Source organism: Drosophila willistoni, unplaced genomic scaffold (assembly GCF_018902025.1).
Source record: "Drosophila willistoni isolate 14030-0811.24 unplaced genomic scaffold, UCI_dwil_1.1 Seg171, whole genome shotgun sequence".
Classification (NCBI taxonomy): domain Eukaryota; kingdom Metazoa; phylum Arthropoda; class Insecta; order Diptera; family Drosophilidae; genus Drosophila; species Drosophila willistoni.
Genome location: NW_025814133.1, coordinates 963,786 through 977,820, shown reverse-complemented (window position 1 = coordinate 977,820; position 14,035 = coordinate 963,786). Strand labels below are relative to the sequence as shown.

At 37.9% G+C, this 14,035-nt stretch overlaps 1 protein-coding gene across 1 annotated transcript in view; it reads left to right on the top strand.

Annotated features, from left to right (window-relative positions):
- LOC111519615 (inactive rhomboid protein 1) overlaps positions 1-14,035 on the top strand; it is a 140,429-nt gene that overhangs the window by 15,129 nt on the left and 111,265 nt on the right. The window contains exon 2 of the mRNA XM_023181264.2: positions 522-3,489. Coding sequence (XP_023037032.2) covers positions 547-3,489 — 2,943 coding nt within the window. The 5' untranslated portion in view covers positions 522-546. The remainder of the gene's footprint in view (positions 1-521; positions 3,490-14,035) is intronic.

Below are 14,035 nucleotides of genomic sequence, written 5' to 3'. Positions count from 1 at the left end.
TGATCTGTTTGAATGTTTTTTCTCATGTGTATTTTTCTGCGCGATTCGTTCCGTGCCTTATGCGGCTGAACCCCTCGGTCGGTCGGGTAGGAGGTGGTCAGCTATCAGGCTTTGTCCTGGTGTCGTAAGGGCCTCTTGGACATACTGCGCATAGTATCGGAAACGTCTGATTGTTCATGAACAGTCAGTTGTGGGTATATTGTAGCGAACGTTGACGATGCTATACTCAGTACGTTCAAGTGGCCCCTACGACACCCCCAAAATATTTCGGACTCCTGCGGATGTAGGTAAGGTAAGAGTAGCAAATAACTTTCGTGTTCATTGCCATTCATTTAACATTCAGCTCTTCCCAACTTTATTTCTCATAATCTTACCTTTTTTCACTTTGATCTCTCCAAAATCCTACAAAAAATCCGTCAATAACATAAAAGTAATATGTGCAACTCGATAAAATAGTTTACTTATTTTTTGTGTTGCATTTTGCCGTCGTATTGAGCTTTTTCTATTTTTTTTTGTTACAGATTTGTTTGATTCTGAAATAAAAACATGGATTCTATTGTACCAGATCTTGACTGCAAGCTACGTAAAAGCGGAAACACTATTACTTGTAATACGCAGAATAATATGATATCTAAGAATGGTATGATTAGTGCAGCGCGAAGAAAATCGACAAATTTTCAACCGCAAATTCAGCTTGGATTTAAATCAAATGGTGACGAATCAATCCATTGCGCATCAACTACTGGACGCTGTAGCCCGCATCCTAATGACATATTTCAATCGCAGACTGGAAAACTAACTATATCCTCTTTGGAAAAAAATGACGATATAGCTGTTGGACGTCTGCCACCACCATCACCTGCTCCAAATAACGACTGTTTTGCATCTTGCGCAAGTCCTACGCATGTATCTATTAAATCAGATACTCTATCTATATCTCATAAGCTCAGTGTTGGGGTATCTATATCCGGTACATATTCACATCAGAGATGTTCGTCACCAAACTCAAAGTATAGATTGGATCGGTATCGTGAGATCCAATCAGTGCCGAAAACAAGAGAAGCAGTAAATCATTCCTCCCCATTGCCATCCAGTTCATCTTCAACTCGTTTACTTCTGCCGGTTAACACAACGTTGCCGTTAGTTCAATGTGAAACCCTTAATGGTTACTTGGGATCTACTGTACACACGCCAGTCAAACGATATATACCAACCCCACCACCTGCAAACGACATTTTCTCAGATTTGCAGTTAACCTCATCCACAGCAACAGTTTTGCCAATCGCAACATCAAGCCAATCTCAATATGCAAACATACCATACAGCTACAGAAATAAATGTTGTCATACAGAAAATATCGAAACAGTGCAAAATAGTTTATTAAACTCAGGACAAACATTCAACATGACCGCATCTTGTTCGTCATCATGCAACTCTCCCTTACCAACAACAACTTCAGCAATGTCTGTAGCTTTCCCTACACCTACCGAATGTTCTCCAAACACAACAACCTCGGGCATGCGAAATAAGACACGATCTACATTACCAAATTCTGAGATCACGCGCTTGTCAACTAGTTTTTCAGATGAGGCAGAGCCTGTAATAGTCATATCTCCTAGTATGACCGCAAATAAGCCTGAAGTCATTACCAGTACTGGTACATGTATTCACTGCAACACAGCACGCAGAACTACTGGCGTACACCAGACAACACAAACAACTGGCCCCATTAGTCCAGTACCGCTTCCCTTAACAATACCATTGACAATCCCTCTCGCATCTAGTGAACATGCAAACATAGAACAGGTGTCAAATGTTACCCTATCGCTCTCACAGGCATCAATGGAATCAAATGTCTTAACCGCTCAATTAAAGATTAATGATAACTGCAACACTGAGCTGCAACGTGAATCAAATCACAATCAAATATTCCCTCATGGAACGGGGTCGTCAGTTACGCAAATGATTAATACTCCACGCATACAGCAATCACAGATGAACACAGTCCATAACTTGCACTCTCAGCCGCAACAGCAGACACCACAAATTTTACAACAACAACATTATTCGTATAAAAAGCGCTTAAGTAAGTATATGAAGCGCGAAGTATCAAGTTTCTTTGGTGTGGAACTCAGCACTGAGAATGAAGATTTTTCTCTTTGGTATGGTCGGCACAGACGGTTGGCCATTCGACGTTTTGGATTATTACACTCTAACTGTCAGGCACCAAATGGAAGCAATGGTAATTCTCATTCTACCATTAACCACCGCACTACGCACGAGCTAAGTCAAAATTGTAGTCACGTCAACTACTGTTACGCACCAGATCGTCCTGATATTTTACCTGCCCATAATGTGGACATATCTGCACAATGTCGTAAATTTTATTCTAACAGTGACTTTCATACTGATGAGTTTGTGGAGCGTAAGCCATCGGTGGCAAACATGTTAATATCAACATTAGCTTACATAATTCATCTTTTTAACAAGAGACAATCCCGTCATTGTAATAACTTAGCTCATCAACGTTATTGGCAATGGTCCCGAAGTTTTGCACCACTACATGTTCAGAAAAATAGCCCAGAAATAGATTCTGGTAACAGTCAAGTCGATATTGATACAGAATTTACCCTCGATTTGTCAGATAGCTTAATAGCACTTATTGATGATGAAGTTTTTTTTGACAACCCTTGTGAAACTAATACATCTTCTATTGATAATGGTATAGAAATTGTACGGCAATTAAATAAGCAGCCGCTTTCTACAGCCATGACATCTGGAACAACCACTAGTGCTGGTGTATACATGGGGGAGCGACAACAAAATGGATGGCGCACATCGGCCTTAAGCAGTAAAGAGAACGGCAACAGTGACATTAATATAACCAATGATCAGAAAATACATCAAGCAAATACAAATCAAATACATCAAGGCAGTTCCATGCCTGGTCAAATTCATACAGCAACACGATCATCTAACTTAAGCTCTTCAATTGCAAATCGTGGCACTCGAATTACAGCCCAAGTTCTTGACGGTGTTTTAGAAAATTCTCGACGACCCCCAAACAAGTGTATAAAATATTTCTCAGTTAACGACTTGGACGATCGCACAGATTATAGGCCATATTTTACATATTGGATAAACACCGTGCATGTAATAGTTCTTTGTCTTTCAATAATGTGTTACGGCATTGCGCCAATTGGATTTGGATCTGAACAAAAGACTGGTCAAGTTCTAGTAACGAGCCTAAGTTTGCAAACAGTGCAACATGTAGTGCAACGAAATTTTTGGATTGGTCCTCGCCACAATGATTTAGTTCATATGGGTGCTAAGTTTGCTGCTTGTATGCGACGTGATATGAAGATTACAGACGTAGTAACTAAAACTAGACGTCAGGAACGTGAAACGGCATGCTGTATTCGCAATGATGACTCTGGCTGCGTTCAAAGCTCTCAAGCGGATTGCTCAATCAGAGGTCTTTACCCTACAGTAAGTACAAAATATAATTATACTATACACCCATACCTCTTTACCCTACAGTAAGTACAAAATATAATTATACCATACACCCATAGGGTGAAATGGTATACTAAAAACGCCAAAATGTATGTAATAGGCAGAAGGAAGCTTTTCCGACCCCATAAAGTATATAAATTCTTGATCAGTATCAACAGCCGAGTCGATCTAGCCATGTCCGTCCGTCAGTCCGTCCGTATGAACGCGCATATCTCGGGGACTATGAAAGCTACAGCCACCAAATTTAATATTTAAACTCCTTTGGTATGTAAAGTAATCAAGAAATTTTAAATTTTTGCCATGCCCCTTTTTGGCCCCGCAATTTAAAAAAAGTGTTTTTCTTAAAAACTATTCTAGCTAGAGACTTCATATTTGGTATGGCGCACGATAGTACCTGCCTTGCTAAATATGTGATCAGATTCTTCAAAACTGGTTGGTTATATTCATTTTTCTTTAAAACAGACATTGGGTTGTGAGAAGATCATCTGACCTTTTTTATTTTTCCATATTTCTCTTGATGACGATTGCTTACACTTGTTTTTGTGCATATGCAAAAAATAGTCTTGAATAATTTCAACATAAATTATGATTAGTGTATTCCTGTACTTTTTCCTCTTTAGTTGTGAAGCCTTAATCTGCACGCTAACCCTTGTGTCAGAACTGGTCAGTATATTCTTAAACACATATTGTATTACTTTTTGAATTTTATTTATTCCTTTTTTAAATTAAATTAAATTTCTTATAAAATGGTTATCTACTCTAAAAGTAGTTGCATAGTTGCCACTAATGCGGTTGACTCCTGACTATACTCTTTGTAGGTAGTGTGACAATGCAGTTCACGTTAAGTGTGCATGTTACACAGGCATAATCAAGGAGTCTTTTGTTAAATGTGGTGTCTTAAAGTATGGGCGTCATTCTTGCCGGGAGGTCGAGAATGAGATGCGGTCATTTATGAGGTGGACTAGAAATAGCGTTGACACTTTGAGGGCAGATTTTAGCAAATCCCAAGCGGAGTTTACTGCGGTGGAGACTCAGTTCAGAGGCTTATCGCTTGTGAATGAGTCTCTAAAACATTATAGGTCCAGTCCTTGGGGTGTTTCTCTATCTGTTGATCCGCCAGCGTCTCTTATCGTCGACCGGTCTCATGCGCCGTTCACTCCCAATGTACAGCAATTGATATCGTTAAAGAGCCCGGTGGTGAATGCGATTAGTAAGGATGTACCTATATCACCTGTGAAGGATCCCTCAAAAACGATGCCAATTGTAGTGTCCGATGTGTCCGGGCAATTACCCATTCCAATGGAGACAAGGCAAATAGATCAATTTTCTAATTCCCAGGAGATTGAGTTTGCCGGTGTTAAAGTAAATTTTAAATCCCTTAATGCTTTTATTACTTGTTCCAATACTCCACCATTGTCAGACATTGTGGTCTATTTAAATTATTTAAAGTCAATTCAATTTCTCACCTCCTTAGTTTCCAGTCAAGACATGCTTATAGCTTTAGGTGATTAGGTGATTTAGGTGATTAATTTACCTGCTTGAGCATTGTCACTAACGGATGAATCTACCATGTTGCTGTCCTCTAGGTCACATGACTTTATTAATGTCCTAAAGGCTCATCTTTATCGCAAGTCGATCCTGTCTTAAGCTCAAGTGGAAGATCGTTAGAGGTTATGTTTGTATTAGATTTTTCTTATTGTGATGTTTCTAGGATCGAAACATTTGTTCTTCCCAAAGACAAATTTTATTCTATCTGCCCTCGCTATTACCATTACTTGGTTCAAATGAGTTACCTCTATCTAGGTGCTTTTGTAGGACTGACTTTGCCAGCCTTAATAAAAACATTATTACAACCGGTTGGTCTTATCTGTACAATTGTAGAGATATGAAGTCAGCTGTTCGTTTCTTTTATGATACTCTGAATTCACTCTTTGATATTTGTGTGCCTCTTGGTAGGCAGGAGCGACTTAACAAACCTTCCTGGTTCTCTCGAGAGTTAAACAATTTGAAAAATGTGAAGACTCCATATAATAAAAAGTTTCAAAAAACACGTCGTTCATCAGTTTATGCTCTGTATACAGTCGCTCGTTCAAAATTCATGATGCTTAATCCAATATGCTATAAGCATTCTCTTCAGCGGTGTAAGCTTTAGTGTTCTTCTGACCCTAAACAATTTTATAATTGCGTTAATTTTAAACGTAAGACCTCTGTGCACCCATCTTTTTGTCCTTTCAAAATAAAATATCAAAGAAGCTAACTTCGGCTTTGCCGAAGTTTATATAGTCATATATCCAACTTCAATACCCAAAACCTTATAAACTTTTGGCAACCTAAAATCAAACTTTAAAGTTTTTATAATTTACAATTGGACACTTGCAATAACAATTGTCCCCCTAAAAGACAAAAGCGTGAGAACGCTAATTAAGCATTAAAATTCTGGCCAATCAAATCCGATTAGTTGAACACTTGCAAAAATAATTGTCCCCCTAAAAGTCAAAAGCGTGAGAACGCTCATTCAGCATTAAAATTCGGGCCAATCAAATTGCATCAATATCGATCACGCCACTAAAGGGCTCACAAGTTTAGTCTATAAATATTACTCTAAGACATCTTTGTACTTTAGTTTTAAGTATTCATTCATTGAATAAAGTCCCGTCTTTCAACTCAACAAAAACAATATCCTTTTTTCCTATCTGGAAAGACCAGATATATAATTGGCGCAGTCGGTAGGATCGGTAAAAGTGAACTTGTTATTCTATCCGTGTGACACATAGAAATATATCCGTGCGTTACGTAGAATTAGTGAATAATCACTATAAAACCCCGATCCAACATCAAGAACTTACGGGAACGCTCAAAAGTCCACAACAGTGAGAAATACTTACGCCAACTGTGCGCGGAAATATCAACTGTGTGTTGCAACCAAAAAAATACCAATTGTGGAACAAAAACGCCAACTGTGTGCGAATAAAATAAAATACCACTAAAAAAACAAAAATGGCCGTAGAATGGCAGACAGGTGGCAAACTATGATGGAGCACCAGAATATCTGACATCATTCATGAGGAATCCTCCCAACCCAATACACGGATAGATTTCATCATGCACCTATATCCAACCCATGACATAAGGCAACATAACATATTGTTCAGCGCAATCGAGATGCAGCTCACTGGAGAGGCTCTCGCAAATTGAACAAGCCAACACCTGGCCGGAACTAAGAACATTCCTCATCAATGAATTGAATTGATTTCTCATCATAGTATAACAGAAATCAGAAAATCGAATCACAGCCAAAATCAAAACCAAAAAAGTGGAAAATCTTTTGTACCCAATAGTACAACTCCGTCTCAAACAAAACAATCCAAAACAACACAAAACCAAAAACTTTTCCAAGAATTTCAACAAAAATTAAATATTGACAGGGCTCAAAATCCAATGAATTATCAACAGCAAAATAACTATCCAAAAAATAATGTAGCAAACCAGCCTATAAAAAGACAAAGAGAAAGGAATAGTGGAATTAGCAAAATGGATACATCAGAAAATTTTTATCAGAATGCCTCGAAACAATCGGAAGAAGATATAAAGACAAGTCCTTCATCAGAATAATAATGAACAATAAACCTTTGAGATGTGTAGTCGACTCAGGATCTTCAATAAACATAATGTCCGAAAACTTTTTTAATTTCAAAACCCATTAAGGAGATTCCATAATACACATGATTGAACGAGCAGTAGAATTAAAAGAAATCATTTTTCTTGCACCCAGCAAACTTTGTCCGACAGAACAAAAATTTTATATCCATAAATTTTCAAATAAATATGACATGTTGATAGACAGAACTTTCCTAAAAACATGTAAAGCCCAATAAAATTATGAAGAAGAATACGCAAAACTAGGAAACTATACATTTTATTTCAGTGATAAGGAAGAAGTAGAAGAAGAACATAACATAGAATGTTTGGACCACCTACAGAGAGGGACCCAGACACAAATTTTGCGATTCAAAATGAAATAATAGAAAGCAATGAGTATAGACTCGACCATTTAAACAACGAAGAAACACAAAAACTTAAAAAAGTCTTGTAAGAATTCAGTGACTCACGAAGATGAAAATTTGACTTTCACGAGTACAATAAAGCACTCTATTCATACGAAACATGAGGACCCAATTTATAAACGTCCATACAAATATCCCCAAACATTTGATATAGAAATCAACAAACAAATAAATGAAATGTTCGAACAGGGTATCATTCGAAAATCGAACTCACCCTATTGTTCACCCATTTGGATCGTTCCAAAAAAAGGAAAAACTTCCAACAAACAAAAATTCAGATTCGTCATTGACTACCGAAATTTAAATGAAGTCACAATAGATGACAAATTCCCATTTCCAGTCATGGATGAAATTCTCGACAAACTGGGAAAAAGCCAATACTTTTCCACCATTGATTTAGCTAAGGGATTTAATCAAATTCAAATGGATCCTGAATCTATTGCAAAAACAGCTTTCTTAACTAAACATGGCCAGTACGAATACACACGTTTGCCATTTGGTCTTAAAAATGCCCCGGCAACATTCCAAAGATGCATGAATAATCTTTTGGAAGACCTTATTTATAAGGATTGTCTTGTTTACCTGGATGACATTATAGTGTACTCCACTTCATTGGAGGAACACTTACTATCACTCAGGACAGTATTTAACAAACTAAGAGAAGCTAACCTTAAACTCCAACTCGACAAATGCGAATTTATGAAAAAAGAAACCCAAATAAAATCAAAGCAATTAAAAATTTTCCAATCCCTAAAACCCCAAAAGAAATAAAATCATTCTTAGGATTATGCGGAATCTTCCGAAAATTCATACCAAACTTTGCACATATTGCAAAACCTTTAACTCTTGGATTAAAGAAAGGAGCTAAAATTAACATAAACGACCCACATTATATTTCATCCTTTGAAAAATTAAAATATCTTCTTATAAACGACCCCATACTTGCATACCCCGCAAAACCTTTTTTCCTAACCACAGACGCTAGCAATATAGCTTTAGGTGCGTTCATCTCACAGGACCAAATATTTTTTACGCAAGCAGAACGTTAAACGAACATGAGATCAATTATTCAGCTATAGAAAAAGAATTACTAGCAATAGTTTGGGCAACAAAGTATTTTAGACCATACCTTTTCGGTAGAAAGTTCGAAATTCTAGGCGACCATAAGCCTTTAGTATGACTCAGCAATATTAAAGAACCAAATATGAAACATCAACGATGGAGAATAAAACCAAATGAGTTTGATAACAAAATCAAATATTTATTTACCCGGCAAATAAAATCACGTAGCAGATGCCCTTTCCAGAATTAAAACAGATGAAAACTTTTTAGGATCAACAGACAGCACCGCAGCTACAATACATAGTGCTCATGTATTTCAACAGGCAAATACAATACATTAGAGGTTCAGAAGACAAAGCAGATTATAAATCAAACATAAAAATAACATACAAAGAAATGACCAATGCTTACGCAAGGGATATAACCAAAAGATATCTTTGCGGTAAGAAAACTGTACTATATTTTCATAATGAACAAGATTATCCCATATTTCAACAAGCCTTTATTGAAATAATACGATCGAACGCAAATACAAAAACCTCGAAATCAAGCATTAAGTTAAACGACCTTCAAACGTTTGCACAATTCAAAGAAATAATCCTAAAACAACAAAAAGAATTATTACATCAAGGAATAAAAAAACGATTAATTTATTTAAAGAAAAATATTATTTCCCCGATTTTCAAAACCTAATTCAAAACATTATTAACGAATGCTCAGTATGCAATATCGCAAAGACAGAAAATAGAAATACAAAACTAACTTTTGAAATAACACCAGAAACTTTTAATATCAGAGAAAAATACGTCATGGACTTTCACATGATCGACAATTTACAATTCCTTTCATGCATTGACATTTACTCCAAATTTGCAACACTTGTAGAAGTAAAGTCTAGAGATTGGTTAGAAGCCAAGAGAGCAAACCAATAGAAATAAAATCAGACAAAGATTCAGCATTTCTGTCCATAGCACTAAAAAATTGCCTACAAGAGGAAAATGTAAAGTTAGAAATTGCAACAAGTAAAAACGGCATTTCAGACGTAGAAAGATTCCATAAAACAGTACATGAAAAACTCAGAATTATAAATAAGTTGTTAAAATGACATCGAAGACAAATTACTTAAATTTGAAAAAATTCTCTACATATACAACCATAGGTGTTAATTATATTTCGAGACGCTTATAAACTTTATTTGGATTTTTTTTTAATAGTACCTATGTTTTACAATGTTCTTATTGTCGGCGTGGTCTTTTTTCGAGTGTGGCCGTATCTTGTTCAACTGAGAATACATTGAAATAATCGAAACTTAAAATACTAGATATTGATCGAGGCCTCTTACTACGATACAAATAAGCTACGACGTAGCGGCCCCTAGTGCGGAATCCCTTTTTTGAGCACGATCCTTCTCATCATAGCGCTTGACTCCTATTTTGCATAGACGGTTGACCTGGCGACGATACACGTTTTTAGCCGTCTTCAATTCGACTACGCGTACAATTGCATCTTCACCTGGAAAAACTTTCATAACTCGACCGAGCGGCCATTCGCCATGCGGGGTGTTGTCTTTCATAACAACTATGTCGTCGACCTCCAAGTTTGGCACATCTTTATGCCATTTCTCCCGATGTATAATTGTGGGAAGATATTCTTTAATGAAACGTTTCCAAAAAGAGTCTATCTGGTACTGCGAGATTCTCCAAGCTCGTTTTTCCATCGTATTGGAAGTAAAGTTGCCTGGGCCATGGAGTATGCAGCTTTGCGGAATACAAATATCGTTTGGACACATACCATGTTCGTCATCGGGGTCATCAGATTCCAGTATATATGGTCTGCTGTTGACCAGATATTCTGCCTCCATAAAAACTGTTTGCAACATTTCATCGCTGGGATTTGCGTTTCTTGTTAAAATTGCTTCAATTGCTCGTTTAAAACAGCCTAATAGTCGCCCCCAGCAGCCTCCGAAATTTTGTGCATTTGCTGGAATGAAATTCCAAATTATTTTAATACTTGCCATATACTCTTTCACGGCACACTCATCCAGGTCCTCTTGGGCTTCTTGTAACTCTCGTGCTGCTCCGCGAAAATTTGTGCCATTATCTGACCAGATGATTTGTATAGGTCCACGTCGAGCCATCATTCTACGAACTGCCATTATGCAGGAATCGGTGTCTAGGGAGTGGGCTATCTCCACGTTGATTGATTTGGTAGTCAGGCATGTGAATATTACTCCGTACCGCTTGCGGAGGTGTTTTGAGGCTCGCGTTCCTCTTTCTGCTTTGGTGTAAAATGGACCGAAGTAATCGACGCCTGTTGCTGTAAATGGTTTTTTGTGGGTGGAAAACCTTTCTTCGGGCAGAAATCCCATTTTTGGTGTTTGTGGTTTTGCCTTTTTGCGTTTACTCCAAACACAAGCATCCTGATGATCCTATTTAATTTTGGCATCCAGTATGCCTTCCCGAACTGATGTACTACTACCTGTGTTCCGACATGTTGTGCGTCGACATGAATTTTATTGATCAGCATCCGAGTAAAGATATGTTTGCCATCGAGAACAACTGGGCTTTTGGTATATGTCGATACCTCTTTTGCATGTTCTATTCTGCTATCTACTCGCATTATGCCATTGTCATCCAGGTATACACAATATTTTGACAACCTCAATTTTGAAGAAGGCTTTCCGTTTTTTAGGCTGGTAAGATCGTCCTGAAATAGTTGTTTCTGTACAACCTTCCACCAGACAGTTTCCGCCTATTCAATTTCGCCGACACTTAACTCATTCAATTTTCGATTACCTTTTAACCGTTTCGTTAAGTTATTTATGTATCTCCCAATCCAGGCAGTGCTGCGAATCAATTTATTGTATCCGGAAATTCTTTGTATGAGTATATCCATTGGATGTTCCTTCTCTTGAATTACCATTACGACCCCTGTTTGGTCGTATTCTTCTATAATGGGTTTTTGAAGATCCCATGTGGATTCGGGTCTTCGAAGAAAGTCGGTTCCGTCACCCACCAATGAAGTTTATGCTCTGATATGTTGTCACGCGTTATAACGTCAGCGATGTTTTCATTTGTTGATAGCCAGCGCCACTCTGATCTTACCGATTTTTCACAAATCTCACCTATTCGATTTGCGACAAAATCGTCCATACGTTTATCGCTGTTAATCCAGGTAAGAACCGTACGTGAATCAGTCCAAAAGTAACGTTAATCTATATTGATTTGTAATTCGTGGCTTATCATTTCAGCCAAACGGCATCCCAGTACGGCGGCCATCGTTTCCAGTTTCGGAATAGTTATGAATAAAATATGTTTGATTGGAGAAACCCTTGCCTTAGATGCAATTAGTGACACATCAAATTGACATTTATCCTCCTTAACATAGCTGCATCTGATATAGGAAACTGAAAAATATGCTTTTGCACTTGCGTCATTAAATATGTGCATTTCAACGCGGTCGGCATTGTTCAGATTAGAGCTATAACACCTTGGAATTTTGGTGCCCTCAATTGATATTAATGCCTTTATAAAATTTCGCCATTTGTTTATTAGATATCCCTTGATTTGGTCATCCCAGACTATTCCAGACTCCCATACATCTCGCATAAGGATTCGTCCTTTAATTGTGATTGGTGTCATGAGTCCCAATGGGTCATATAGCGAAGTAACTACTGACAATACATTCCTCTTTGTTGGTGTAACTTTTGACAGAGTGGAGTACGTGAAAAAGTCGCCTTTTGCGTCCCACAATACTCCTAGTACCTTTTGTTGTACGTCCATTTTTTCCCCTATCATTGCTGTAGACTTGTTCGCTCTGAGAGTTTTGGGAATGGATTGCATCACTTCGTCGCTGTTTGATATAAATTGACACAATTCAAATCCAGCCTTTGAGTGTATTTTCGTGATTGCTTTAATGATGTTGATGACTTCATACGCGCTAGGTTTGGAATCGAGATAATCATCTACGTAATGATTTTCCAATATAGCTTTTACTGCTTCGGGTTGTTCATCTTTAAATTATAGCGTTGTAATTTTTAACAAATAGAGCCAGAAATGGTGAGCAAGTAGTTCAAAGAACATTGCTTTCATTTCAAATATTGATGGCTCTCTTTTTTGGTCTAGATCTCTCCATAAGAAACTTTGTGCTGCAGTATGACATTCTGTAATGCTCACCTGATTGAACATTTCGCGAATGTCTGCTACGACTGCTACCGCATGTAGAGGAAATCGTATCAAAATTCCAATTATAGACGTTGAGCAGTCTGGGCCAGTAAGCAGGTTGCTATTGAGGGACGTACCGTTGCATATAGCCGCAGCGTCGTACACAAGTCGAACCTTGCCGGGCTTATTTGGGTTGATAACAGCAAAATGTGGTAAAAACCACGGTTTTTTGTCTGTTAATTGGACGGCGTAACCTTTGTCCAAAAGTTTTGTTATTTTGTTCTTATATGCTTCTGCGGTATCCTTGTCTCTCAAAAGCTTTCGCTCATTTGAGTCGTTGAAAAGCCATTGACTTGCTTTCCGGTAGTTTTATGTCATCCGATTTCCATGGCAATCCAATTTCGTAGAAGTTACCCTTTTGGTTAATTGAGCCTTCGGCCTTTGCTATTGCTAACCGCTCATCCACAGACCGTGTTTTGTCGATCTTTATTATACAGGCACCGAAGTTTTCAATACTGAATTGTTGCTTAATCATTTGCTGTAGACATACATGTTCTATTTGACAGCAAGTAAAATGTGATGCTTGTAGATTGGTTTGTGCTGGTCCATGTACTACCCAGCCTAATTTGGTTTTAGATAACATTGGCCGATGCTCATTGCCATCTATAACGGCTCGTGCGGTAATTAATTTCGCATGGCGTTGTCCTATCAATACCATGGGTTGCCTATCCTTCAACTTCGTGTAGTCTACCATATTTTTTGGTACAAATTCTGTTAGCTTCTTATAATCAAGTTGTTGTGTTAGTATTTTTAGATCGTTGACTAACCAAACTCCATTTAGCTGATGTTTCGGACCGTTTTTTCCACTGATATTAATGGTTGCCGATTCCGCATCTGCCTCATATCTGTAGACACCACCTGTCCAAGTAAAACAAAATGGTTTTGCGTCACCCTTTATGCCAACTTGGTTTGCGACAAAAGCGACTTACACGACTGTTTTCGAGCAATAAAACGGTACCGCATATGCAAGGTGCATTCTTATTGAGCATCTCTGGAAAGACCGCAGCTAAAATTTTCACCAAGCAACTCCAAAAGTGGTGGCGAGAGAGTTTTGACTGGAGCATCTCCAGTTGCACTGAATATTGATCACCAAGCTTTAATCATACGTCATGACCAGCCCCATAAGAGCGAACCCATCGTTCTCGATACGTGCTTGTAGTTAAAATGGGC